The following is a 27603-nucleotide window of genomic DNA, read 5'->3' as shown; positions in this document are numbered from 1 at the left end:
CCCCTGCTTTATCTAGACCTGCTCTGCTTCTTTCTGTTATCACCTAACCCCACAGGTATGTTATCAATGCAGCCAGCCAGCCTTGCTGGGACAACAGCAGATAAAAGGGCAGGTTTGACAGAGAAAATAATAAAATGGGAGATGATAAACTGTTAAGTCAAAAGGGAGCCCACAGCTAGACATGCAAGATCTTACCAAGGACTTGACCACCTTGGGACTTTAATCCTCCTGGCTTAACTTCTTACCTAGTCCTGTTTGAAAAGGCAGTATCTGGTTGTGATCTGGAAACTGAGTTATTATTGAAAGAGCAAAGTGACTTTTACAGCTCAGGGGTTGTATTAGGAAAAACAGCAACATGACGGCCATATCTGCGGCTACAAGGATGCATCTAAAGGTGGAAGAAAACAAGGAGCAGCACAAACTTTTGAACATGGTTAGGACTGAGGGTCAGAATGGGTGGAAATGTGCCCTCCCATTTCCAAACTTAAACTTACATCCATCATAACAACAGGAGGAAAATATATTTCACAACCTACTTCAAAAATGCCTCACACCTACTTAGCTGTTTAACTTTCCAGCATCTCTAGTGCATTTACCCACTGTCAGCGAAAGTTTCTCTTCAGAGCATATAAATCTTTCTGTTTTCCAAAGCTGCAGCCAGCTGAAACTGACAGTTTGAGGACAAAGCAGTAAAAGGCCCGGGTATGGTTCCAAATGGTGAAGGACACGCTTTCGACACACAGTATCCGAGCAGCAGAATTCCTGTGGGGACTGTCACACCACCTTGGGGCCCTCCTGGATCAATGGGGGTCCAGGCTTGGATGTGATGCTTCCCCCAGCTGTCTCTGGGCTTCTGCTTACCACACCAAAACACATCTAAAAACAACATCTGGACTTACACTGAGATTTTAAAAAAACCACCCCAGATCATCCACTTTTCTCAACAGTGAAGAGAGTTTTGCCTCTGTGCAACAGCTAGAGGAACACTATAGATGGTGGCTGTTTTGGACTGAGGAATCCAACCTCATTTATTACTAAAAGCAGATTTATTTCTATTAATCTAGACTACTGGGTGCTCCTCTGCTCCTCCTTTAACGAGGCCCATTGTGCCTAAGCACATTAACACCAGCACAGGAGAAATCCTCATCTTCATAACCAGGCAATTTTGGGCCACTTTGAATAGCTCCTTCTCTAGTGTTAGAAACACATGATGAGAATGATGTCTCTTTCAGAGAGCTAGTTTTATTTCAGGGAATGCTGTGTGATCATTCTCACATTCAGATCAAACAGCCTTGAAAAATCTCCTTTATCCAACTTTTACTACTGTTGAGCAGGGATTAACATTAATTGAGCCCAACCCATATTGGCCAAGGATTATTTGTTAGTCACCAGCCTATAATCACTTGCATTTTGCAGCAGAAACCTTTACATTGCTCAGATAACTTGCAGGATAATCCAAGTCACCTTTTTAAGGAAATCTATATAAAAACACAGATCCACATCATTGTCTTCCACCTTCCAAAATACACAATTAGTTCAGCTTAGAAAATGCTATAAAAATTAGTTCTGTCAAATTTGCAGTCCAACAAGTTTCTGGTGACAAGAAAAGACTCCCTACGAGGGCAGCATTTTTTTAAACTTCACAAACTTTAAAATACACAAAAAAGTACTCAGGAATTTTCATTTACAGGTCTGCACATACCACATACCAAATACCAACTTAGCCCTTCTGTTTAAAATCTAAATGGAAGTTACACAGATGGGCCCCATCCTGATGCTTCCTCTGGTTTCCTGCATGTGAGCCTCCTCCTGCAACACCCCAAATCTGCCTCAGCAACAGCTCAGCCTCACCGCAGAGACACTCTGGGAGATAAAGGTTTCTTTACTCTCCTTTACCTGGCTCTGATCCCATCACATCTGGAAAGCCACATCCAGAACTGGTTGTCTGAACTGAATGGCAGCTCTGAACTGAGCTGGGGGGAACTGGTGCCCTAGGGATCTGCACAGTCCAGATCTAAGAAGTCAGGCTCTGAACTGAAGCAGTAAGAGACTTCCCCAGCAGAGCAAACACCTGACTGCTGAGAAAAGCAGGGCTTACTTACTACTGTTACTATAGCAGGCTGAGATTATGGATGGAAAACAGGTGAAAGACTCAAGGACCTGCATGTACTCAGCTCAGTAAAGAGCAGGTTATCAGGAAATTCAGTGAGTGTACACATCCTCACAGGGAGGCTCTTCATACCAGTACCTGTCTTCACACACCCACATAAACCCCAGCTGGGTGAACTCAAACTGAAGGTGCACGTAACTGAGCCTCCCGAGGGGCTGTGATGGACAAGCATCCACAGCAAATGTTTAAGTCAGAAGTGGGTGTTGCTTTTTTTAAGAGATGCTCTTTTTCAAGCACAACCATTAAACCTGGAACAAGAAACGTCTCAGCTTGCAACAGTACACAAGAAAGCAGCACAATATACTGCTTTCCTTAAACATACTGAACTATCCCAAGTGTCTTCCCTGGTATTAAAAACAAAGAATGATCTGACAGCTCAGCCTCGTGCCGGATGCTGAAGTGTTCCTGAAGCCTTTCACCCCTCACTTAACTCCTCTGCTGCTAAACAGCAAATCCTGGCAGCAGCCATAAGCATGCAGTAAATGGGAAGCTCTTCTCTGCCAGCAGCTGGGAGAAACTTCTATCTCTCCCCACTTTGCATGTAAAGAAAACCCACAATAGTACTTGTGGTAATGCTGCTCGCCAGATTTTCCACTGACAGACTCTTGAGGAAAGCCTCCAGATAGGAAGCCTGCTCCTAAGGACCCTCTTCAAGTGGATGACTTCTGACTTTGGAAACGTATGGCTCATCTTCTTGAGGAACAGTTCCTTTTGTTTTCAGTACAGAGAAAAAGAGCACAAAGGAAAAAAAGAAAAGTTACATTTACTGTGACCTAGGGAACACAGAACTAAATAAATTTGATCAATATTTTGATTTCTCAGACAAAAGCCGCAATCAGCACTGACACAAACAACTGGTTAGCAAGCTGGGGGGACAGGAGGGGTAAATCAAACCAGAGTTTCAAGATACTTATCTTTCCATCACAACAATTGCCACCAATGACAGTAATTTACATGGCTAATAGGCAGTATTATGTTTACAAAACCATTATTGGGAGGGAAAATCTAAACAATTTTTACCAACCCAGCAAAGGAGCTGGTGTTGGATCAGATCCTGGGATTCTTTTTCCCCTTTTATCTTATCTGATGGTATTTTGCCAAGGTGCCTTGCTATGGAACAACACAAAGTGCCTTCAGAAGTGTCTTTGCAAGCCACACAGACCCATGGAGGATATGATCGCCCTCCTGTCACAGCCTGAATTCTCCAACAGCAGGGCTGCCCTAGCCTCTATAACAAGGGGAAATATCTATCAAACAGAAAAACAATGGAGCTAAGCCAGCAGCCCCAGCTCTTCTACCCCACACCACACTCTGGACCCCTCTGCTGAAGATAACCTCCAACAAGCCTGTTATCTCCTACACAGGGGCAGGTCCCATCCCCAAACGACATGCTGACCCCCCAACATCAGCCTGAACACCTGCTAATTCTCTGCCCTCCCCAGCCCTTGGTTTGGTTTTCCTTTCCATGAAAAGCACCCTGTCCCTTTGCTACAAGCTCTTTCAAGGCTTTGCCACAGACAGACAGGTGGGACTGCGAGGGCACAGAAATGGGTTCAAATAGGCTCAGTCCCTCTGGGTGTATATAATTAGGAGGACTATGGTCATCAGCCCTTTAAAGCAGCACAGATAACCCCAGAAAGGCAAGAGAACATTTTCACTAGACCATCAGCTAAAAAGAGACAAAGATTTCCAAAAGAACATAAAAGTCTTCTCACATACGCGTAAAAAAAAATAATCTGTGAACTCTTTACTAGTTTTATTATCAGGGAAAATTCCACTTTTGTCTGGAAAATACATGCACCCATTCTGCAGCTGTACCCAACAGCCAGCCAAGAGCCACAGAGAGGACAGTCCTGCCTTAAGTGCAAAACCTGAGGTACTTTTGGAACCTGAAATCACTGATGATGCTTCTGAAAACAGAAGATTTATCAAAGCCCTGAGTGCATGGACAGTCAGATTTTGCCAAAACTCCCAGTGCATTGACAGGGCATGGGAAATCCATTTCATTAAGTGTGACCTTTTGGTCACACCAATTAACTTGATCATCTATTGACAATCAATTTAGAAACGATCAAGGATGCACATTTCCCAGCACACAGTGAAACAGACAAAGGACTTTATCACACCCCTGCTGCCAGCCTGGCATCACTTCCACGTCCCAGGTTTGCTCCACCTAGCTCTGCCATCCCAGCACCATTTTAACTGTTTAATTTCCCAAAGTCTTACATTTAACAAGGTGCTAAGCCATCCCAACTCCAAAGGGAATGTGGTTCAAAGACCTGAGCAGGAAACGAGACCAGGGAAGTCTGTTGGAACAAGGGAAAGAGCCACAGCAGATGAGCACAAATGCAATGCTTCACATGCTAGATTTTAATTCTCCCACCAATGTGAGCTGAAAGCAAACCTTGACAATGCTCACATTTCATTAACACACTTAAATATTAATGACCTGTCCTCAAGAACTCCATGAAAGATCTGGAAAAATGATTAAAACATGAAAAAAAACAAGAAAAGATAGAATAAACCAGGTATTCCATAGCTCAGCTGAATTTCATAAGGCAATAACAGGCAATTGTGTTTAAAATACTGATAAAGATTTTTAAATAATTTCAGAACATCTGATACGAAAGTTTCCCTGGAACACAGTAATTGTTTATCATAACCACCACAAAGTGTATTTATTACCCATAGAGATAAGACATGGCAGCTGCTGGACTTCTCAGATAAAGCAAGCCCATATCACAACAGCAGGATCACATGGATTACGAGCAGGAGGGGATCTGACTCAAACAGAGACAGCAATGGGCATCAGGGACACAAACAAAAACACGTCCAAGAGAGAAGCTCCAAGACTGACACATCCACAGAGTGTCCTGACACCTGCAAACAGGACCGTGTCAGACAGACACCTGGTTTGGCTCTCCCATGGAATTTCCCTTCTCAGCAGCTGCAACTCCAGCAGATTTTTACCCTCCTGCAAGGAAACACTGACCAGCTCTTCCTCTTCCTTGAAGTCGCCATTACTCTTCAGAATTAGGAAATTCAATGGTGTTTCAAGGATGACTTCAGCATACTAGTGATAGACAAATTAGAAGAAGCTCTTCAGACTTCCCCCCATGTCTGGGGGAGGGTTTGGCAGCTCTAGAAGGGCTTGTGAGAACACAGCTTAATGCTGCTTTCTATGAATGTGGCAGATTCAGTTTTAGATCCTCTCACCAACAAGCTGTTAAGTCACAAAAGCACAAGCAGCACTTGGAGGCCACTTACTCAAGGGATTTAATAAATGCAAGAAGGGTACTTAGAGTGATAGTGTTCTTCATGTTTACAGTGTGTAACAGCATCCTCTGCTCAGTGGGAAAAGTGGGGAGACTGAGGCAGAGAGAGCAAGTGACCAACACAAAGACAATGAAAAGAGCCAAAGTCACAGCAGCTCCAAATCCTGTGTTTTGAAGTGCTTCCCCAAAAAAAGAGAGGAAAGCAAAACAGACACCAAGCCCCATAATAAGTATGTTGATGTAATCATAAGTATGTTTTACAGCAGAAAAGACTTCAGAAATAAACAAGGGAATACATGGACTTGAGATTGTGATTTCCTGCAGTTTTGTGTCTCGAGAGTGGATTGCCCAGTCCTACCCAAAAAAGGTTCACAATCTGCTCAAAGCTCTTTCTGCCATTGAGGCACTCAGGTTCCTCCACAAGTGGGTTTTCCAGTCCCTGTCCTCCAGTCCATGCAGAAACTGCATCTCCCTCCTCTACTTGGTCACTTATTTTCAAAAACTCTGAATTCTCCATGTCCAAGCTAGTTATGACTGACCAGCAGGTCCAGGAATTATTGGGAAAAAGAAAAAGGAGATGGACAGACAACTGAATGAGATAATTACACCTCTTCACCTTCAAAAAACCAGCTAAAAATACTGTAGGCAAGTGGATACAGTTCTTCTCCTGAAAGTAACAAAATTGCACCAGAGTTGCTTTTGGCCCAACACGCACTTGGCAAGTACTGATAACAAGGATTTACCATATCCCCTCTCTAGTATTACAGCTGACTATAAAACAAACATTTGCTTCCTACTGATAACAAAATGACTATGATCACTCAGGGTTTGTAAAGGTTAGGGCTTCTCTGTCATCAAAGGCAGACCTGTAATTCCCAGTGTCCACGCAAAAAATACCCTGTATGTAACACTGGCCTCAGTTTTCCCTCAGGTACCCACTCACCTCATGCAGAAATACAGTTTGGGATGGATTCCAGCAACAAATTACAATCAGATTAAATATTAATTCCCATCTTAATTATATAACCATGACTAGGCTTAATGGCCTTGAAGCCATTTAACCAGGAGAGTAGCGTGTAAATCGTGCAAGCAGCATCTCTTACACTGCAAATGCCCAGACTGGTTCGCAAGCACCTGGATTTTTTCCCTGGGAGAAGAGCCAGCCTTTGGAAAAGCAGCTCCAAGGGAGGTAAGAATTCAAATCATCCGGCAAGCAATATGGTATCAGGAGTCACAAACCCGTGGGACAGCACAGCGTACTGCCCTCAGGATAGCTGTGCACTAGAGTGAAAAAGATCATATATGTGCTGAATACTTATTGATGGATTTCATCTTCACCTTTGACAGAGAGAGAAGCATCTCTACATTTGGCTGAAGTGTGCCATGAGGTTGCCAGAGCAGATGAAGTAACTGGTCCAGGATCACAGTGGGTGCTCAGGAGAGACATCCTGTACGCTACAGCCCACCCCAGCGCTTTGCAAACTCAGGTGCTCCCAGTGCAGAGACACCTGTGTTGTCCCACAGAAGCTGCCTCCATCTCCAACTCAGGCTACATGAAGGGAAAATAATCTCCTTTCATCCCCAGGGAAAGGCAGATTGCCAAATATTTTCTTTTCCAATTCTTACTTGCACCACTCTGAACTGCCTCATGTGTGACCAGAAGTCACCCACCCCCACCGGGCCCTCACAGCCGATCAAATCTGCTGCAGCTGCCAGGAGAAAGTCTGCTGCAAAAGATGGGGATATGCCCAAAAATGAGCCCGTTCTGCTTCACTTTAGACTTCAAGGCAGTGAAGGCACAAAAACCAAAAAAAAAAAAAAAAAAAAGGAAAACAGGAGAGACAAAACCAGAATTCAGCCTGAGCAATTTCTCCTTCAGCTTCACACACTTGAAGAGAAACAGAGAAATGCCAGCAAAAGCATTCCCCACGCTAGAGCAGCCGCTGCCTGCTGGCTTGGAGACTGGCTGTCACAAGAGCCACCGCACAACGGCAGCGAGCTCCAAGCTCCGGAACGAGAATGCTGCCCCTGGAAACGGGATACAGGTGAAGCCTCGCCAGCGCTGTGTGCACCGCGTTTGGCACTGTCGCGCGTCCCGTTTCTTGGGGCTGTAGGAAACACCCCTTCCCTGCACTGCCCATGCCGGTGACACCGCAACACCACGGTCACAGGGCAGGTGACATCCTGCGAAGCGCAGGCGGCTGCAGCAGCAGGGACACGCGATTCCTAACAATGGGAACGCCGACTTCCCCGGCACAGGCTCTCACGGCAGGCAGCGGCTGTGGGGTCAAGCCACCAAGGCGAACGCGACAGGAAGGATAAAACAAATCACAACTCAAGTGAGGTGGTGTCGAAAAAGGAAATAGCAAGAGAACTCAACCACAAAACCGAACTACACAAAACCAGATGGATTTCAGCTTATCCCTCGCATGGAAAGCTCAGCGCACTTCCCACCGAAGCGTCCCCTGTAGAGAGCCCCAAGGGAAGGAACCAGCACAGCCCCCTTGATGGAGTCAACTGAAAAGGGGTTGTTTAGTGCTTGTTTTTTTTCCTTAAACCCCTTTCCTGCTACTGAAGGGAAAACAGGCTCAAAGTCAGACAGCAGAAAGCTTTCAAAAACACTGGATCACATCCCCAGCAAGTGTACGCTGGCACTGCTTCCATCAAGTCCAGAGGGGGTAGGTTTTCCATTCTACTTCTCTCCTACTTCATACCCAGCGAGGCTTGAACTTTGGATCAAAACACATGTGGCTTTGGGATCAAACACAGACTTTCCCAAAACCATTTCAACTCTCTGCCAAATTAATTTCAGATTGAAACAAGTCCATGTTTTTCTTTTCAGAATCAAACCCACCTGTTGGAAAGCACATCCACACGTACCCAGCGGCACGTCCAAGGACCGTGCAGACACACTCACGACCTCGCTATACAAGATGTGTCCCATTGTTAGAAAACAAACAGCAACAATTTTCACTAGTTGCCTAACTGCTTGCAAGAAACACCAAGAAGCCGCAATTGCAAATTCTCGCAAAGTATCTGAAGTTTCTTGTTGAAGAGGGTTTGGAAAAACAACATCCACTCCACCACCCCCATTTTTGGTTTTTTTATTTTTCTTTTTAAATCATTGCTCTCCATTACAAGCCTTGGGATCCACTTAGCTGTTTGTTCAAACACACAGGAGACACGGCTCCCACTTAGTACAGCCTACTAGCTCAGCTGCTGGTGGGGTCACAGCCTGCCACCCATCTAGGAAAATCAACACTCACTGGTGACAATGGGCCATTTACATGGACCGTTATTCACTTCCACAACAGTCACCATAAAGCTACACCTATGTTGAATCATAACCTACCCCTAACGGGAGCTCACAGTGTTCTGAGGAAAAAGAAAGAAAAGAAAAACAACCCTGCAGCCATCCACGTGCTGTTATTATGCTCTGCTGAACCTGAATGCATCATAAAAGGAATAAAAATGTACAATGACATGGGGATGGCTCCTCCACCACAATACGCGGTTTAGGGGGGATTTTAAACAAGAGCAAGTCCCTGGCACACGCTCACATTTTTTGGTGCAGTTCTGCCAACCTGTACCTTTCCAAATCCTTCTCAGGCATGAGAACAAAACCTTTTGTGGGTTGTGCACACACAGAGAAGGAACCCCACACCCCAAGGTCTGACAGTTTAGCTGACCCTCAACGCCAACTTCGATGGCAACCACATAAAGCCACCAACATGCCCGGTGGCTGCGTACGTGTGCCCTCGCATGGCGCCGTTTGCGTAACCATTGCAAAACACAAGCGTGAGGAGTGTGGCTATTCCTGGGTCACTTCCTTGACCAATGGGACATCTGCCTACCCGTGTGTCCCATGCCAGCGGGAGCAGGGCAAGGGAGGCGAAGGGCTCCTCCATGGCCTTGCTGGACACCTGGGCCTGGTCTGGGCCACCCTGCGCCGGACAGGCTCTTCATTCCCCACTACCCTGGCACAGCCACTGTCCCTCTGGTGGAAACTTCCCACTATCCAGGCAGAGGCCGTGGAATGCTGCTGCTGCTGGTCTGCTGTCCCCCCCAGCCCACACACTGACAGGAGTTCTTGTGGGGAGTGTCACCCTCAAAGTGTGAGGGTGTCACTCCTAATGTCACCCCACCAGATGATGACTCCAAAGGAAGCACCATCTAGGCATGGGCCACAAGCACCGCTATCGTCCGACTTGGAAGAAAGAAGGGGATGGGGAGAGGGGGGCAATGGCCACGGAGAGACAGGACGGCCACTAAGGGGAGAAAGGACGACTGGGGTAAATGGCCACTAAAAGGGGAAGGAGGGCTGGTACAGCGGGTGACCGGCCAGGGAGCGCATCCCGCGGAACCGCCCGCTACCCATGTGAGGGCAGGTGGCACCGCGGCCACCCGCGGGCTGGGGGACACCGACCCCTTCCCTCCCTCCTCTCCCTTCTCACCCACCTTGCACGGCCAGGACGGCGAGGGCGGAGAAGCAGAGACAAAGCAGCAGGTCCTCCAGCGCCATGTAAGCCCCGCCGGGCGCCGGGAGCAGGGGCCGCCGCGGCCGCATCTACGAGGGGAGCGCGCTCTCCCGCCGCCCCACCGCCATCTTGTGTGAGCGCCCCGGCCCCAGCCCCGCGCTGCCCGCCGGGCCCCGCTGCCGGGGGCGGCCCTGGGCTGCCGCTGCTCCGCCTTTGTCAGCGGCCCGGCCGCCCCTCCGAGGGGCTCCTCCCGCCGCCCGGCAGCGCCCGCACCAACAGGTTGCCGCCAGCCCGCGGCGGGGGGAGCAGCCGCGTTCCCTCAGGGTGGGTGACGGCAGGTGCGGGGCTCCTCCACCCGCCGGTGGCTCCACAAGCCACAAACATTTATAACATTTTATGTGGGTTTTTTTAATAAATTATTGCTTCAGTCTCTTCAGTATTTTTTTCCCGGGTTTGCCACGGGTGAGCGTGGAGGGAACCGGACCGCCTTCAGCAGCCGCCCTCCCCTCACGGCGCTTTCCGGGGATGCCTCAGCCGGCCCCGGGAGTGGCCCCGCTCCCTGAGGGGGTGGATGGCAGGTGCGGGACTCTTCCGCTCACCAGCAGCTCCACAAGCTACAAACATTTGTAACATTTTATGTAACTTTTTAAATTAAAATTCCACCCCCAACGTCTTTAGGGTTTTTTCCTGGTTTGCCACAAGTGAGCGCGGAGGGCACCGCGCAGCTCCCGCCGCCGCGCTCCCCTCACGGTGCTGCCGGGGACGCCTCCCGAGCCCCGCTCCCCGTCGGGGCTGCCGGAGCTCAGCGCTTCGAGCCCGGCGGGCAGCGGAGGCAAACGGACACCAGTAACCGCATCGCCATGGCTTTGTTGGGGTTCACTTTCGAGGCACACTCCTTCAGGTGTATATCGTTCATTGGTCGTCAAAGCCTTGCCTGTGCTTCTCAGCCGACTGTAAAAATAATCAAATAAAATCCATGGTGTGGCATGTCTGCACCACATCGCTGAGGAGAGAGGCAGGACCTGTCCACCAGCTGAGCCAAGCAGTGGAAATGAGGCGAGGAGATGAGAAATGGAGCCCAAAGTTGCTGCCTCCCGTTTGGCTTGGCTGGGTCCCAGACAAAAACTCGCACCACATGCGTGTGTGTAAAGCCACAGGTGCAGGTTTAATCCTGAGAGCACATGGCACCATGTCCTTTAGGCAGTGGTACCTGGCACCAAACACAAGGGCAGTTGCATCCAGAGTGGGTCTGCTTTGCCCTCCAAAAGGGTATGAAGCTGCCCAGCACACTGTCATGTTTTATCACAGCAGTGTGGAATGTGGAGGGGGCTTCAGCTATGCAGAATATGGAAAAAGAAACCTTTTTAATCCACACCCTCCTATTTATTAACTTGTATAATGAACTATAAAAACTTAAATGAAACCAGAAAGGCTGTGTGGTGGGAAGCAGGTTTCCCGGGAGTGTGAGTTATGCAACTCTATGTTCATACTTGGCATTGCCAATACAGACAAGCCCTGAGAGGCAGCAGCCCCCTACTCTGAAGGGATGTGCAGAGGGGCTTTGCCCAACATCAGGTGGGCACTCGCTGTGCACCTTGCTGGGAAGGAGTGCATAAAAAGGCCACAGCATTCCACTGGCCCCATTCCTGCACCATCTCACCTCCCTGTGGAAAGGAAAGTGGGTAGTAATTTCGACATCCTTTTCTGCACCAGTCCAGCATGGAGGTAAAGATTAGAAACCCTTCTTTCTCTCTGAGTCCTTCCCAGCTGCTCCTTTATGTGTGAGGTAGTTTTAAGGGTGCTGTCAAATTGCTTTAACTAGGCTGTAAAGAAATATCTACTTGTGTCTGCCAGTGGTTTCTTTCAGACACACCCCTGCCCATTTTTCTTCAAGTCCTAGACATTTCTCCCTCTCTTCAAGCAAGAAAAAACTTCACCTTGCAGGAAGGCAAATCTGACATTAATATAAACAAGGAAAATTGCTAGTTGTCTACAAAACACTGCAAATTCTGGCTTCAAGCACTTGCCTGTGTTAAGGTGTTGACCGAGCTCCATGTCAACAGGCCAGGGTTAGACCAGGCTTTGAAAGACCCAGGTTTAACCCCTATCTTAGCTCTCTACCTGATCTTAATGTTACTTGATTCCTCTCTGGCACCTCTTTGTCTTCCTTCATGTCTGTGGAAACAGGAATGAAACCAGTATTTCAACAAACCCAAGCTTGCAACATATATTCTTTGAATATCTGTCCCTGGGGAAAAGAAAAAAACAGCGACTTGGCAAAGAGCTCCTGAACTGAGAGAGCAGCAGAAACATCACCCGGAGCACCAGCTCCTTCACACCGACACCACCTGTGCTCTGCAGGAGCAACACCAAGTCCCAGTGTCTGCTCACAGAGGTGAAATGATTACCTGTGGTGCTTCCAGAGGGAGAGCCTGGCTAAAGAGCCACTCAGTAGATTTGGGAAGGATCAGATAACTCCCTGGCTGTCAGTCTGTAAAGAACAAAGTGGCAGCAGCCATGCCAACAGCAGGTTGGTTCCTTCCCAGACAATGGCACTTCTGCCCCATTACTCAGGGCAGCAAACCCTCATTCATGTGCTACAGACTCCCCAGCATTCCCATTCCTGTCGACAAGGCATTTCTGCCTTTCAATAGCTGCAAGCCTTCCATACGTTGAGAGAATAAAGTGACAGGTGAAACAGCAGCAGTAAGTGGCAAGTGTTTGTAGTTCAGCTTTTTGTTCCCCGTTTGAGAGAAAATTATTTCTGTGCTACAAAAATTTTTTGGTGAGTCAGGTGTATGGACAGTGTATCGTACACATGTAGTGGTTGTATGAGATCCCAGGAATAACAGCCCACTAGGGAAATCCAGCAAAAGGTGCTATACATTTATGTAGCTTAGCAGTAATTTTGAACATCCAAAGACACATTTTTTAGGGTGTAAAGTCCCATTTTAAGGGTCAAAAGCCTTGGTTTTTAGGGTTTTTCCCATGCAGGCAGCCTGTAGCCAAGGGGGATCTGTACTTCTGAAAGGCTGTAGTAGTGCAAGAGACCTTGGAGCACAGCACCACATTACAGAGGGTTCTGATTCAGAACTTCTCCAGCCTCTGAATCCAAACCCACATGAAGAAGCCTATGTCTACTTCTAGCTGGCTGCTGTGGGATTCAGACTACCAGGATGTAGTTCTATGAGTCACTAAACCAATGCAGGTAAAGAACAACACCTGCTCCAAAAAAGACACCCTAAATTAAAAGAAATCTGAACAACAAGGAGAAGGTATTTCAGAGAAAAAGCAGTGAGGAGCAAGAAGATTCACAGCTTAGATCCTTTCTCTCCCAAGCAGGATTAAATTTCCCAGTCTCAAATACAGCCTTGCTCCGTTTTCTGACCATCTCTGACTCCAGACATGTCTGCAGTGCTGAGGTTGACATTTTATGACGGATTTAAGCAGCTCTAATTACCAGAAGAGTTGGCTGCTCTTTCCTTTGTGACGGCATTAGTGCTTGAATGAGCCTGGAGCTGGACGGAGGAAAGGATGGTGCTGAAAACTTAATTGGCGACAACATTAACAACAAAATCAGGGCCCTGCTCCAGCTCCCTGTGCAATCACTCAGGAGTTAGTGCCAGCACAAGGAAAGCAATGGGAATAGACAGACAGAGACATGAGGAAGTTTTCAACAGCAGTACAAAGCTGGATCAGCTCAAACTCGCTGCAAGACTTCACCCTTGGTCCTCCCAGAAAAGGAGTCTCTCGAGGACCTTTACCACCAGGACTCACTTTGTTCCCAGACTTCTTCTGGTCTGGCAGCAACTTCAGCGCTGGAGGGAACGTTGACTTCCAGACGAGGAAAGTGACGGTAGCCTCCTGTTCCGTATGCGTGAGCAATGCCAAACCAGAGCAGCTGGTTGCACATAATAACATGCATGGTGTAAGTGAGCAACACAATGAGCAATTTGCTCAACAACCCAGGGACATCAGGACAATTCTGTATCACAGGGAAGAAAGAAAAGAGGAAAAAAACATGTGATGACCAAACCCTAAGGGAGACTCAGCATCCTACACATCCATTTCATTACGCTTGCTCTTATAAATATTTATTACCCAGCCTATCTCATCATTCTTCCAGGAATGGGTGTTGTGTTATTGTTATACCCAGGGAGGGCTTTCCTTCTTCCTCGGGTCCTGCTGCAGGCAGTCAGCAGTTGCCAAAGATAGATTGGGAGCAAGAGTGTGACATTAACTATGGAAAATGCTGCTTAAAATGGAGCTCAGGGGCAGATATTGGCAGGTGCATTGTTAGGAGGAAAACAAATGGAAAAGGCAGCACGTAATGAGATTCGGAAGCTTGTATTTAAAATGTGTTCATGGCAAAAGGGATTTCTGCATGCAAGGGCCCTGGTCTAACAGCCAGAGCCACGGGTGAGTCCCTCCTCACCCCCTGAAAAAACCTGCACAGATCCAGGATGGAGGAGTTCTGATGTAGACAGTGCCAGGCTATGGAGCAGGAATGAGAGGAGGATGGATTCTGATACTAACATCATCCCTCTGCCTGCACATGGAAAAATATCATGTTAAAGTAGGGTACAAAACCTCAGCATTTACAAAGCTCTGCAGATCACACTTGGACTGGGTTTTTATGTCTTTGATTTGTGTGGCTGACAGGATGTCCCGGGGCCCTGTTTCTTGCTCTTTCTGGGACTTACAACCCTGGGTGAGGCTTTGCTAAATCAAATGTGAATTTGTTTTACATGGAGACTCATTGACTGATTCTGAAGGGAGCCAACAAGAAAGATGGAGAAGGACTTTTAACAAGAGCACGGAGTGACAGGACAAGGGAGAATGGCTTCACACTAAAAGAGAGTAGGTTTAGGTTAGATATTTGGAAAAAAATCTTCCCTGTGAGGGTGGTGAGGCCGTGACATAGGTTATCCAGAGAAGCTGTGGCTGCCCAATGCCTAGAAGTACCCAAGAACAGGGTGGGTGGATGGAGATTTGAGCAACCTGGTGTAGTGGAAGGTGTTCCTGCCCATGGCAGGGGTTGGAATGAGACGATCTTTAAGGTCCTTTCCAACCCAAACCATTCTGGGATTCTGTGATCATTTGAGATGAGTGACTTGGGTTGGATTGCTGACAGTCCAATTCAGAAAAAAACATACCAAGACAATCCAGGCTGAGATTTTAGATTAAATGAATCTGTTCATTTCAGTTATTCTCCCTTGCTGATACAGATTTTTTTGTGTATATTTATTAACTAGCTCGTTCACTGTCAGCTACAACCAAATAAAAACCTACTAGAACCATCCCAATGAGCCATAAAGCAGTCGTGTGGAACATCACTGTGTTGTAAACATACAGGACTAGGAAAAATAATATTTGCTCATAAACAACACCTGTGGACTTTTCCCTAGAGCAGTTACCAAGGACCAATAAAAGTTTTGATCCTAAATGGTCTAAATTTTATACGCTGGTAAGGTATCCACTAACTGAGGCAGGGTTTAGGCATAAAGAACACGTGTAACATCAAGGAATATGCTCCGTCAGGGCTGCCTTCAGAAACACCCAGCAGGCTCACTTGTAGTGGGAAATGTGCTCATGTGCCAAAAATAAGGATCTGTTCCAAAGTTTTATTGGAGCTACAGAGCTGGCTATAAAATGCCATGCGGCGAAGCAGAGAGGCTGCCTGGTGCACATCCCCATGCCACCCTCTTGTGGCTAATCCCAGAAAATATAGTGCTGTACACCCAAGGACATGGAGTAAGTGCCTTGCATTTTTGGGGTGCCTTTCTCCCCACTGATGAGCTCATTATGGGGGCAAGCAGGAAAATCCAGCCTGATGACACTTGAAAGCAGATTAGGAGTGAAAAGCAAGGTTGAAATATTCCTGCATTTGAATAACCTTGAGACCTGGATCTGATCTGAGGATGAGATTTCAGCCAGTCCAACACGCTGAAGGCCTGCAGATGTTCATGGATGTTTGGACAGATGTTTCCACAACCCTGGCTATTGTCTGCTCAGAAATTGGGACTGTATACCTGTCCAGTAAGATACTTTTAGCCATAAAATTCTATCCTTCCTAATATTTCACTCAGAGAATTTGATGCTTTTATGTATTTCTAAACCCTATTTCCTTTTACCTTCCAGGGAGTTCCCCGGATAAGTACCAGAAAGGTGACTGGGCAGCTCTCACACCCCCTGTCTCCATCAAGAGTTTACTCAGAATCTGCCCCCAAAAGCAGGTGGTGGCTTTCACAAGGTCCTTGGTGCCCTTATTGCATAATGCAGGCTATTCCCATCCATCAGACAGTTCTGCAAACCTAAATAGATTATGTATTTATTTATGGATTACTGACCACAAGAAAGAGAAGCTTTCCACTATTGTCAACCTCACAGCCTTCTGTCTCCTATAAATAATGCATCATTGTTCGGTGTTGGTTTATGGTTTAAGTTCCAATGAGCGTCGTGGACCAGCAGACTCAGCAAAGATGAAGGCAGCACAGGGTATTAGGAAGAGAAATGGGACCATCTGAGCAAGAGTGTTAGAAAAACAAAGCAAAAATGTAATGTTCTCTGAGTTATTTTAACGTCAACTTCAGCAGACCTGCTTTTACCTCTAACTGGGAACGGCACAAATCTCTGCTTATGCCCTGCTTTTCACTCTGCTTTCTCCCAATTGTGAGCTAATTCGATTTCAGATAAACACTAATTAACACAAGAGGTCACTGCCGTGGCCAGCAGGCACCGTTGCAACGTGGCATTCAAACACACCAAGAGATCAAAAGAGCCTCCACTGCTTCCTTTGAACTACCCAATTAAAACTTGCACAAATAAAGCTATTGTTTTACATCTGCCTCATGCAGGCAGGAGAGAGGGCAGAGAGCTAAGAGATCATTGCCATTAATTGGGCTGTTTTCCCTCTCTTCTTACAGGTTTCCTCCATGTGGGTTTTTTCTTCAGACCAGTAGAAGAAAATGATGGCCAGACCCTTTGCGATGCAGCGATTACACGGCAAGGCTACAGCAGACTGAAAGCAAAGCCGTGGGGAATCCAATTTCCCTCTTGTGAGCAAAAGGGCATCAGTGCCTTTCTTGGAAGGTTTGATTGATAGCCCTTAAGAAGGACTCATAAAATGTGCCTCTCTGGCTATTTAGGCAATTCTCTTTTGAAGATGAAGGAGAATATTAGATTAATCCAACTGCTGTAACAGCATTATCTCCTGCTTTTAAAGAAAACATATTTTATGGCATCCACACTCTAACGGAAACAACCTGCGGCTGCACGAGCCCTGGGCTGGTGCTTTGCTGCTAGACTACCATGGGAACCTTGGAAGGGGTTTTCATCCAGATTCTGGGGAGCTGCTGTAAACACCAAACTTGTACCTCCATCCCACTTGGACAGCTTGTGGACAACAGAGGAACCAAGGCTAGGGTGCACCACGGTGTCTGAATTCCACATCTGCCCATAGGGGAGCTCACTTAGACTAAGGCAAATTAGCAAGAGTGCAGGGAAAGGCTACACAGTAAATACCTGGACTCTACAGACTTGGAACATCAATCTTGAGAGCTGTAAGCACAGAGCATTTTGGGAAAAAAGAAATCGATGGAAACACTGAGTGTCTGGTGTTATCCACCTGGAAAAGGTTTAGGAACTGTCAATGCTGGGGAGCAGATGGGTGCCTCCCAGTGAGAGCACTCTGCAAAATGTGTCCCACAGGAGAGTGCATTCCATCCTCTTCCAAACAAGTCACAATAAAATCATCATCCACTAGCCAGAAACATCCCCAAGGAGGAATGGATGGGAAGGGAAGACAGAGCAGGTAAGTCTCAGGTGGGACAGGTCAGCTCATCTCCACCTCTGCCTGTTCCATTCCCAGTTTGGGTTTGCTCTGGCCTGGGGAACACAGCAGCTCGTGTCTGGAAAGGTCCCAATCCCTTGAACAAGGAGGAACCAATTAATGGATAATTCCCTCCTGGAAAGAAATGTTACCTCTTCTCAGTAGCATTGAAGGGAGTAAAAAATCCAGATTGTGACCACAATAGATGTCAGCCTGTGGCTTATGTTCACCAATGTCTTAAATTCACCTTCTGAGAATTCATTTATCACTGCTAAAGGATGAAAAAAGATCAGGACTCCCCAATCCTGCAATGAATTTGTGAAGGTCAGCCCCTCACCTGGTCCAGAAGCTGTGATGAGCTGTGCCCAGCTTCCAGGTGTCAGGGCAAAGCCAGAGTGTCTGTTTTTTGGGTTGCATCTCCTGTAGTTCCATTCTTGTCCCCTGATTCACCAGCTGAATAAAACTGACCCTGCAGTGAAGAAGCTGCTTTACCTTAAAATACTCCTTTTCCTTGGGATGTACTCCTGGATACTGCAAATACTGCCTTGCTTGTCCCAGGATTTAATCAGATTAATTAAGCTGCACTTGTATTAATTTAAATTACAAGTATCTGAGGGCTCAGCCAAATCAAGTGATTTATGGGCCATATCAATCTAATTAATACCACCAACTCCTAAAATAAAAACCTAATAAATGAGTTTATTATACATCTGCAAGATCAACTTATTAGCTTTGGGTCTCTAGTGACACAGCCGATTTGATGGAAGTTGTATATCCTTGTTGGAAAAGGTCTTTTTTTTTTTTTTTTTTTCCTTTCCATTTGCTGTATTTTAAAGAAGTATCTTCTACAGGCAGGAGGAAAGAGAAACAACACAAGCTTGGTTATCAAAGCACCAGCCAAGCCAAGAGGTCCCCTAAGTCCTGCTGTACACAAATTGTGGGGGTTTTACACTGGTGAGTGCCCACAGGAGAACAGTTTATCTGACTGGTTGCAGGCACAACCTGCCCTGGTCTGTGCCTTCCAGCTAAGCAGCCTGAAACTGCAGTTAGGCAGGGAATGAGGATGCAAAAGGAATAAGAAGAGAACTAAAAGCTTCTCAGAAGCAAATCTGAGCAGGAACGATTTAGGGATGGTTTAGAAGGCACTGGTCATCAAGGTGACTTTGCCGGGCTGACCTTGCACTGTCTGCAGCAGTGACTAAAATGCCACTTGCACTGAGACAACTTAGAGCTGCCAAAGCTTCCCTTTGTCACTGTGGCGAGGGATTTCAAAATTCATCATGGGAGTTAATTCCAGGGAATGCAGGAGGCACCTGCAAGGAAGAATGGAGTAAAGGAGAAGCAGGGCCCTGCCTGGCTGTGCCCTTGCCCACCACTCCCTTGGCAGCTGGGCTCTGTGTTGACTGGTTTTTCAGCCATGCTTTCCCTTCAGTCCTGGAGTTCATGATCGATTTCCTGAGCTGTAAGGTTTTTTCCCTTGCTTTGCAAATCCCCTTGGAGCAAACAGCCACGCGATGGAAACTGGAGCAGGTTCCCTCTTTACCCTTTGCGTACAAAGTAAGTTCTTCAAATGCATTTGTCGTATTGTGTTCAGGATAACAACATGCTCCAGGAAAGAGAAGGGACTGGGAGGCCTTTCTGGGGGAGAAAATGGGGCAATTTATGGAATAATTATATAAAGACAGCAGCATCCTGTGTGTCTGTCGCTGTGATTTATTATAGTTACACAGAAAATTGGCTGCTTAGACCATAAAAGATGGCTGCAGGCAAACGTGGACCCCTTTGCTTTCCTCTTTGCCACTCCACACACACAAGCCCAATGAATTAACTCAGCAAATTTGCAGTAATGACCCATCATTTCTATTTTAAAAGAGGTGCCAGAGCAAAAGTGCTGTGTGGAGCAGTTCCTCAGACACAGCCACATTCGCTGTCCCTGCTGCAAAGCCATGGGCTGACTGTCGACATGGGAAACCTCTGCAGCCCCCCTGGCTCCTTTGCTGATGTACAGCAGAGTCTGGGGGCACTTTGCTGCATTCCATTCTGGTTATCTGGATCAAGCTGAGGGATTTTTGCAGTACCTCTTGCCTCCTCTCTGGCTGTTCCAGCTTTGATGTGATCCTGCTGTTTTCCACCCTTTCCATTCGCTGCCCATAATTATTACTTTGCATTTGTCTACATCCAGTTGCATTTTCCATTTTACCACTTCACTTGGCTAAAAAAATCCAGATCCTCTTTGTATCCAGACCAGGTGGCTTCTACTGCTTTCCACATACCACTCTCCTTTGAGTCACTACTATTTACGTAAAATAATTTTAGCAACCAAAGGTGCCATTAGCTGCAAGGGCAGGGACTCTGCTTAGTAAAGGACCAGAAAGGAGGAAATTTAACTTCTAGCTGTGAGGGTGAGAGGCTTTGGGCATTTTCATTCCTCCTCAACACTTAAGACTGTAGGTCACTTCAGGCTGGTGGTTGACAATCATCAGCTTCTGCTCATCAAAAGAGTAAAGAAATATCTATTTTAGCTAAACCAGAACTCATTTTTATCCTTCCCCCAGAGGAAAGTTACTCACCACCACTCCATGCAGAGCAGCAGGCGAACCTCAGAGATTGTAACTTGCAATGATACAGCAAAACTAATTGTTTAATTATAAAATGCTTGGAAGAGGAAATAATTTGAGGTACAAATAGATTTTATTAAAAATAATTATATGAAGGAAGAGCAGGGACAGGTTTTATCCCAGCTGTGGTTCCAGACAGCATTTCAGGGTCATCATAGCAGGGCTCTGGTAGAGACATGTCTGGATATGGGGCCAGTTACCACAGAGAAATTTCTGAGTAAAAGCCTGAACTAATCCAGAAATAGTATTAAAAGGTATAAAATGGCTGAATTGCATGGGAATGTTTAAACTTGTCATTTGCTAATGGGAAAACTCTGCATAATACAACCAACCTCCAGCAGAAGAGTCAGGTCTAGCCAACAAAGGATGAGAATCAAAACTAGTTATGCATATAGAGAAAAAGTAACTTCTAGTTCATTATGGTTTTAGCTGCATTGGAAAGGGTTGGGTTTCCTTCTTAAATGATCTGTATATAAAAAAAAGACAACCACTTTAATTTAGTACTAGGTCATAGTCTGGCTGCAAAGGAAAGTCAACCTTGGTGTGAAACATGATGATGAGCATGGAAAAATAGAAAACAGTAATCCTGAAAATCATGTCTGAAAGCAAAACCAGCCCAGGGGGCTGCTGCTCCCACAGTGACACAGCACAGGTTTTGGGAGGAAATGACCCCCCTGGGATGCTTTGCCCTCTGGAATTTAAGCTCTGCAGTGGCCTGGGCTTTGCATGTGTAGATGGGCATGAAGGTGCTCCAGCCAGAACAGAAGAGACAACCCAAGATGGAGAGGACATGGGCTGGGATCCTTCCAGGGCTGGAGAACATGCCCTGCTGGGCTGGAAAGGCTCTGGGAATGTGTTTACTGCCCAAGGCCAGCAGCAGGGCTGGTGCTGCCTTTGCTGGTCCCGACTGATGCAATACCCAGCCGGGGCCTGGACAGCTGCGGCACAGGAATGGGAATTCCTCCCGACCAGAGAGTGCACAGCAGGGAAGAGCATAATCTCCGTGATTTACAGGCTGCAGCTCTAGTTTAAAATACATTAAACTCCAACTATTTAATTACTGGGCACTACCAAATCACAGAGACAGAGGAGTCAGTCACGTCTGCTAATGCCAACATTTATCATCCTATTTATCTACTCCAGCTTCTGAGACCCATATCGAATCACTTTCCTGTATTAGCTAATAACGGATGGGTTTATTCCTTGTACCTCTGGGCAGCCCTCAATGGATATTATCACACTGCTGGCAGCACACATCCACCTAGGGAGAGATAAACTGGTTTAGAGCATATAAAGAAACATAATCACCAGCCAAAACTCAAATCCAAATCAAAGACTTTTTCCCTGCTGCCTCCTGCCCCCAGATACTAATTCTCACCAGAGAGTAAATGCAAACAGTGCTCAGCCTCTCTGGCTGAAAGGCTGGAAACCTTCTGATACTTCTGAGAAATCATTAAATACCTACATTTTATGGTAACATACAGAAAAATGAAGTGACTGACTGGGAGTGGGGGAGCTCCAGCAACACACCCCTGATCTGCTCACCTGCACAGGGAGAGAAAAAATGAGCTGGTACAGGCATGGAGGCAGAATGCCCATGAAAGAAAATCAGTAGGTGAATCAAATTTATCCAAGAAAACATACTGGGTGTTCAAAGAACAGCGAGAGGAGAGTGAGAAACTGTCAGGGGCTCAGCAAAGCTGCTCCTTGTGCTCAGCCTGTTCCCAGAAAAGTCTTGATCAACCCAGCACAATCTTCTTCTGTCTAATTTTCCCACTGGAAATGCTTATTTTGCTTGCTTATGCTGCTTTTCATAAGGAAACATTTTTAAATTGCTCTATATGGAAACTTTCAGCTGTCTTATTTTCAGAAGAAATACTCAGCATCCTCTCAGCCACTATGATGATTATCTCATTATAGCTTATTTATTGCACCCTGTCATAAATATATATGTGTGTGTATATATATATATATATGTATAAAATCTGGTGATTTATTATTAACCCCATCATCCTCTAGCTAATTCTATTAGCCAAGCAGGTAATCCTGCCTTTTGATGCTTGAAAAACCTGAACACGCTGAGTTCTGACCAAGCGGTCATAACGGAAAAGGCAGCTCCATAAGGAACTGCAGGGAAATCAGGGAAATTATCTGTGGATCTTCACAAAGTCCCCTGGAAGAGTTCAGACATGGAGCTGTCTTAATTGATAGCATGGCCACTTAGGGGACCAGTATCCATAGAAACTCCAGGGCCCTGACAAGATGACAAACAACACTGCGAGAGCCTAATAATAGGAGGAATAATGAGGTGTGGCCAAAAAAACCCAACAACAACAAGAAGAAGCCAGGCATCTCATGGCATCGAATGGGTGGGCCCAGCTAATGAAAGCCTGGCAGATCTCCGTGACGGCGGGAGGGAGCCAAAGCACGCTGGAGGAGGGAAGAAAAGTCGCCAAAGCCGGATGGGATTCCAGTCCCAGGGAAAAGCCCCGCGGCAGCCGGAGCCATTGGGGATGTGGCTGTGGGGCTCTGCTCTCCATGTACTTCGGCCATAAACTGGGAGCAGCATCACTGCGAGCACCTCACAGAAGCCTGGTTGCGTTTTGCAAGAGTCACCCCATTGCCCGGCCTTGCGGGTGGTGTTTTGGCACCGCGGATGTCCAGTCAGGCTGGGACCCGGGGAGCCCTTGGGAACCACGGCGGGTGGTCTCAGCCCCTTTTTCAGAGCCTCTCTCCGAGCTTTAATCACCTCTTGACCCAAGCTCGGCTCTTCCTGTGCCACTCGCGGCACAACTTTCCCAGGCGCGCGGCGCCGCAGCCCGGCCCTCGCCCGCCGCTCGGGGCTGCGCGCACGCCGCTCCCGGGGCGCATTGTACCGCCGCTCCTCATTGTTCGGGGAGCCTGACCTTTTTCTTAATTAGCTTAAAACCGCACAATAAAAAAAAAATCTAAAAAGGGAAAAAAAAGGAAGGGAAAAAAATAGAAGGAAAAAACCCCCTCGGTAAAAGCCAGTCGCAAATCAAAAGAGGCAACAGTGAGAGCAAGCAATGTGTCACCACAAGTGTCCGAGTCAATGGAAACCTTGTTAGGTGGGGAACAAGGGTCTGCGCTAACAAGCTCTTATCTGTGTTTTTGTTTTCTATTGAAGGTGCATGTCATTAGGAGGAGTGTTAACAAGAGCTCTCAATAGCTTCATATGGCCAATGGCCTCTGAATATTCATGAAGGTGTGAACAGAATGTGGGAAAGCGGTGGAAGAAAAGGCAAGAAAAGCGGCAAGAGGGCTGATTGTGCCGGGAAGAAAGGAGCCAGGGCTCTGTGGGAAAAAGGGATCCTGAATCCCTCAAACAAGAGCGTATTCCCTAGGCAAAACCTGTCCTTCAAGCTGTGGGATGGTATTGATGGAGCCAAGGAGGTGGGACTTTTCTGAGCAGCGCTGGCAGGGAACCAGCTTCTGGCATTTGAGGTAACAGTGCCCAGGGTTTTTTTTAAAACTAAAATCACAGCAGCCACTGGCACCTGTTTTTGAAGCTGTGCAACCCTCTCTCCAGACTTACTGGATCACAGGAGGGATCCAGAAGGTGGTTTTCCCTGGATGCCCGATATTGAAATGGGGATGAACTCACAACAGATAGGGAAGACAGGAGGCAAAGGAGCATGTCTGGATTGTGCTCCAGCACTGCGGTGCTCATCATGCCGAGGGAACAACCCATCTACACCCAGACAAAATCATGGAATCACAGAATCGGAGACTGTTTCATTTGGAAGGAACTGAGACACCATCTGATTCCACCCCCTGCCATGGGTAGGGACGCCTTCCACTATCCCAAGTTGCTCCAAGCCCATCCAGCCTGGCCTTGAACAATTCCAGGATGGGGCAGCCACACTTCTCTGGGCATCTCCATGGCTTCCTCTGGACTCGCTCCACATCCTCTTGACGTTGGGAGCCCCAGTCAGACACTGCACACCTACTGCCCAGCACCTGCCTCCCCTCCTGCACCTCCCTGCAGCCCCTCATTTGCCTCTGGCAAGAGCCCAGCAGGGCTTCCCAGGGGCAGGCAGGATAAGGAAATATGCTTTTCCTATACACCACCTCTGTAGGCTGTGCAGATGCTGCTTCTGCTCCGTCATGGGGCCAGGGATTTCAGCTGGGCTGGTTTGACACAGAGCTCTTGCTCTGCTCATTTTGGAGCAAAATTATACTGCAGAGTTGCCTCTTCTTGAAAGGCTCCAATCTCGCGTGTCAGTGCCAGATAAATAGTTTTCATTCAACAAATCAATGAATAGAAACAAAGTACAGCAAAATAATGTCAAGTCATTTCACTGATAACGACAGCTGCTGGGCTGCAAGGAGACAGGGAGAGCAGGAGGGGGTGTGGGGGAATAGATTAAAAAATGTAAAAAGCAATGAATCACAGCTGGGGGGAAAATCATAAAACCACAAGCAACCACAGCTCCCACACAAACGTACACGGTATTTACTCATCTATTTCTAACAAAATTGCAAGTAGAATAGAAAGGAAAAGAGGGAGGGCAACGGTGAAAGCAAATTGTTCAAACTATCTTTGTTGGAAAAGCAAAAGGGCTTTTCTTCCAGCAAGAAGCAAACAGCATGGCTCCAAGAGCTGAGGGAGGGAATGCAGTCCCACCCCTGCACCACCACCACTTCCCCCCACAGGTCCCTACCTTGCTGCTTTTGGGTCATCATTTCCTTGCTGCTGGTTTTCACCTTGGAGCAGTCTCTTGCTGTCTGTTTTTACAAGAGGAAATCCTGATTTTGGGAATTGCCTGGGAAACGTGCAGCCCTGTAGGGCCAGTCCAGTGGTGTTGTGTGCCTGTGGCAAGGAACTCAACTGAACCAGCACTGGTTCTCCATAGGTCTGTTTGGCAGGAGCAGTCTGGAAAATGATTATCCTGAGAAAGACTTGATGCTGGGGAGGAAAACACAGCCCTTTAATCCCAGCTACCATTTGCATTTTTGTTATTAATCCTGTAAAATGACAGGAGGGTTAACTGTCCTCAGGCCCTAAGTTCTTCCAGGAAAGATTTTCCTGTTATACTGTCCCAGACCAGCACTGTGACTCCAAACACTAAAAATATACCATGCCTTTAGCCTGAAAGGACTTTGCTAAATCTTCACTCCTTCCCCTCACACTTCAGAAGCCTCCACAGACGCACACTAAGGATTGGAAACTCGGAACCTTGTATAGGAATGGGGCAGAGCACAGGCCAGTGCTTCCCTCCCCGCTCCTTAACAGGGGTGCTTCTCTGTGGGTAAAAAACCAGGAACAAATAAAAACATCAATTTTATCTGCCTTGAGCACCCCACCAGACCTTCTGGGATAGCACTACATGGAATTGGGGTGCCTGCAAAGCCCGTTCTGCTCAGAGAGACAAACAGGAGGTGGAGCACAAGGTGACTGCACTATCTCTTCTCTTGCACTGCTCATTCCATTCACACAGGTTCCTTCCCCGTGGCACTTGTCCCACCTCGGCGAGGCTGCGTCCTGCAGTCCCTGGTGTGACAGCTCCGGCTGGTGGCTGTGACCAGCATTCACATGGAAACTCAGGAGAGGGAACATGGCTGTGCCAAGGAAATGCCTGATCTTCCTGATGGTATCCAACTCCCAAACCACAAGGGACAGGAAACATGGCAGATGCTTTTGTGGAACACCCGACGTGCATCAAACACACATCACTGCTGCTTTCCACAGCGCAACGAGGGCACAGATTTAATTACACACAAGCTCTCCTAAATCAAGGAGAGAGACAGTTGAAAATAGGGTGGAAAAAAACCCAACATTTAATTCAATTTATTTAGCAGCATCTTTATTGCAACAAAGGTTTTGTAATAAAACGCAGCAAAACTAATGTCTCCACTTTACATGATTAAAAGCCATGGAGCTCGGGAGGGGGAGGGAGGGAGCCCAATAAACCCACTGGAGTGAGACATGCAATTTTGTTAACGCAAACAGCAGGCACTTCATGTTCTCAAATTAAACACCTGAACTTCTACTGCGCAGAACAGCCAAGGAAAATCCGCAGGAAGAGCTCTCTGCCCCTTCCACAGGGGCACATGGAAAGTCTTCTGGCACTCAAGGAAACAGGCAGCCCAAGGCAGGGCCCTCACCTGGCCAATGTTTCCATTACTCAAACTCTGCTATTGCCTGGGCAGGGGTTGGCTGTCACGGCAGCAGCAGGACAGCCGGACACACAGACATACACAGCAGGAACACAACCCACTTCTCCTGGCAGGAATATGGGTTGGAACTTGGAGTACGAGAATTCTCCATAATTTCCTACCCAGGTTCAGGCACAGGTTCTCCACGGTTAAAGCATTACTACACTATCCCACTCAGAAAGTTTTTCCATAGCCTATTTCCAAATGCCACTAGTAAGCAGGGAATGCATTTTCCATTCTAATACAATAAAGTTACTTATTTTTAAAGCTTTGCTTGGTGCTTTGAGCTCATTTTTCCATTGAATTTGTAAAAATTAAGCAGTTCTGGGTAGTTACTAATTTTACTGTGTTCTCTCTGAATAAAAAGAGATCATTGAGAACAAAAGGAGGTGGGGGTGAAACCCAACAGCTTTGCACATCCCACACTGACAAGGCATCACTGGAAGCTGCACTAAAACGGGGTGAAAGAACGTGCTTTCACCAGAACAAACACAACCAAACCCAAGCACCTCAAAAGACAGGAAACTGCCTGCACCAACACGCTACAGCTTCGGTATCTCAGCACTCAGATCCCCATATTTCATAGATGTTCTTAAACATATGAAAACATTCATCTCAAAGACACCTGTGCAACTAAATATCCACCATGCAAGGAAGGCTCAGTCCTGCTTCTGCTCAGAGCAGGGCAGACACAGAGCCTCTGGAAGGCAGAGGGGCCTCCCCAGGGACATACCAACCTCTGGTTTGGGAGCCACAGCAAAGGCTCCTTCTCACAGCTTTTTGCTCCACAACCTCCTTTGCATGTGCTTCCCCAGGATCTCACCAGTTCTGCTTAAAATTCAGGTTAACCAAGGGATTTTTTAACATGCAGGAAGTGATGAAGTACAATCCCAAATATCAAACAGGCTGGAAACCTCCCTGAGTGACATTTCCATCTCCAGAACAGTCCTGCTCCTAGGTCAGGCCAACACTTCACCATATGAGGTGCAGGAATACCACTCCCCCCAAAAATAAGGATGCAAAGTCCCTCAGCACTAAAACCTTCCTACCT

General features: G+C 47.0%; 2 protein-coding genes across 2 annotated transcripts in view; one reads left to right on the top strand and one right to left on the bottom strand.

Moving 5' to 3' along the window:
• The window catches only part of IGDCC4 (immunoglobulin superfamily DCC subclass member 4), an 87478-nt gene extending 77415 nt beyond the window's left edge, over window positions 1-10063 (bottom strand). Inside the window, exon 1 of the mRNA XM_018913993.3 lies at window positions 9904-10063. Within this exon, the coding sequence (XP_018769538.3) occupies window positions 9904-10012 (109 nt within the window). The 5' untranslated portion in view covers window positions 10013-10063. The remainder of the gene's footprint in view (window positions 1-9903) is intronic.
• Window positions 1-27603, top strand: part of MTFMT (mitochondrial methionyl-tRNA formyltransferase) — a 431560-nt gene that overhangs the window by 251207 nt on the left and 152750 nt on the right. The window lies entirely within an intron of this gene.

The sequence above is a fragment of the Serinus canaria genome, chromosome 10, assembly GCF_022539315.1.
Source record: "Serinus canaria isolate serCan28SL12 chromosome 10, serCan2020, whole genome shotgun sequence".
Lineage (NCBI taxonomy): Eukaryota > Metazoa > Chordata > Aves > Passeriformes > Fringillidae > Serinus > Serinus canaria.
This window is presented reverse-complemented; position numbering and strand designations above follow the sequence as displayed.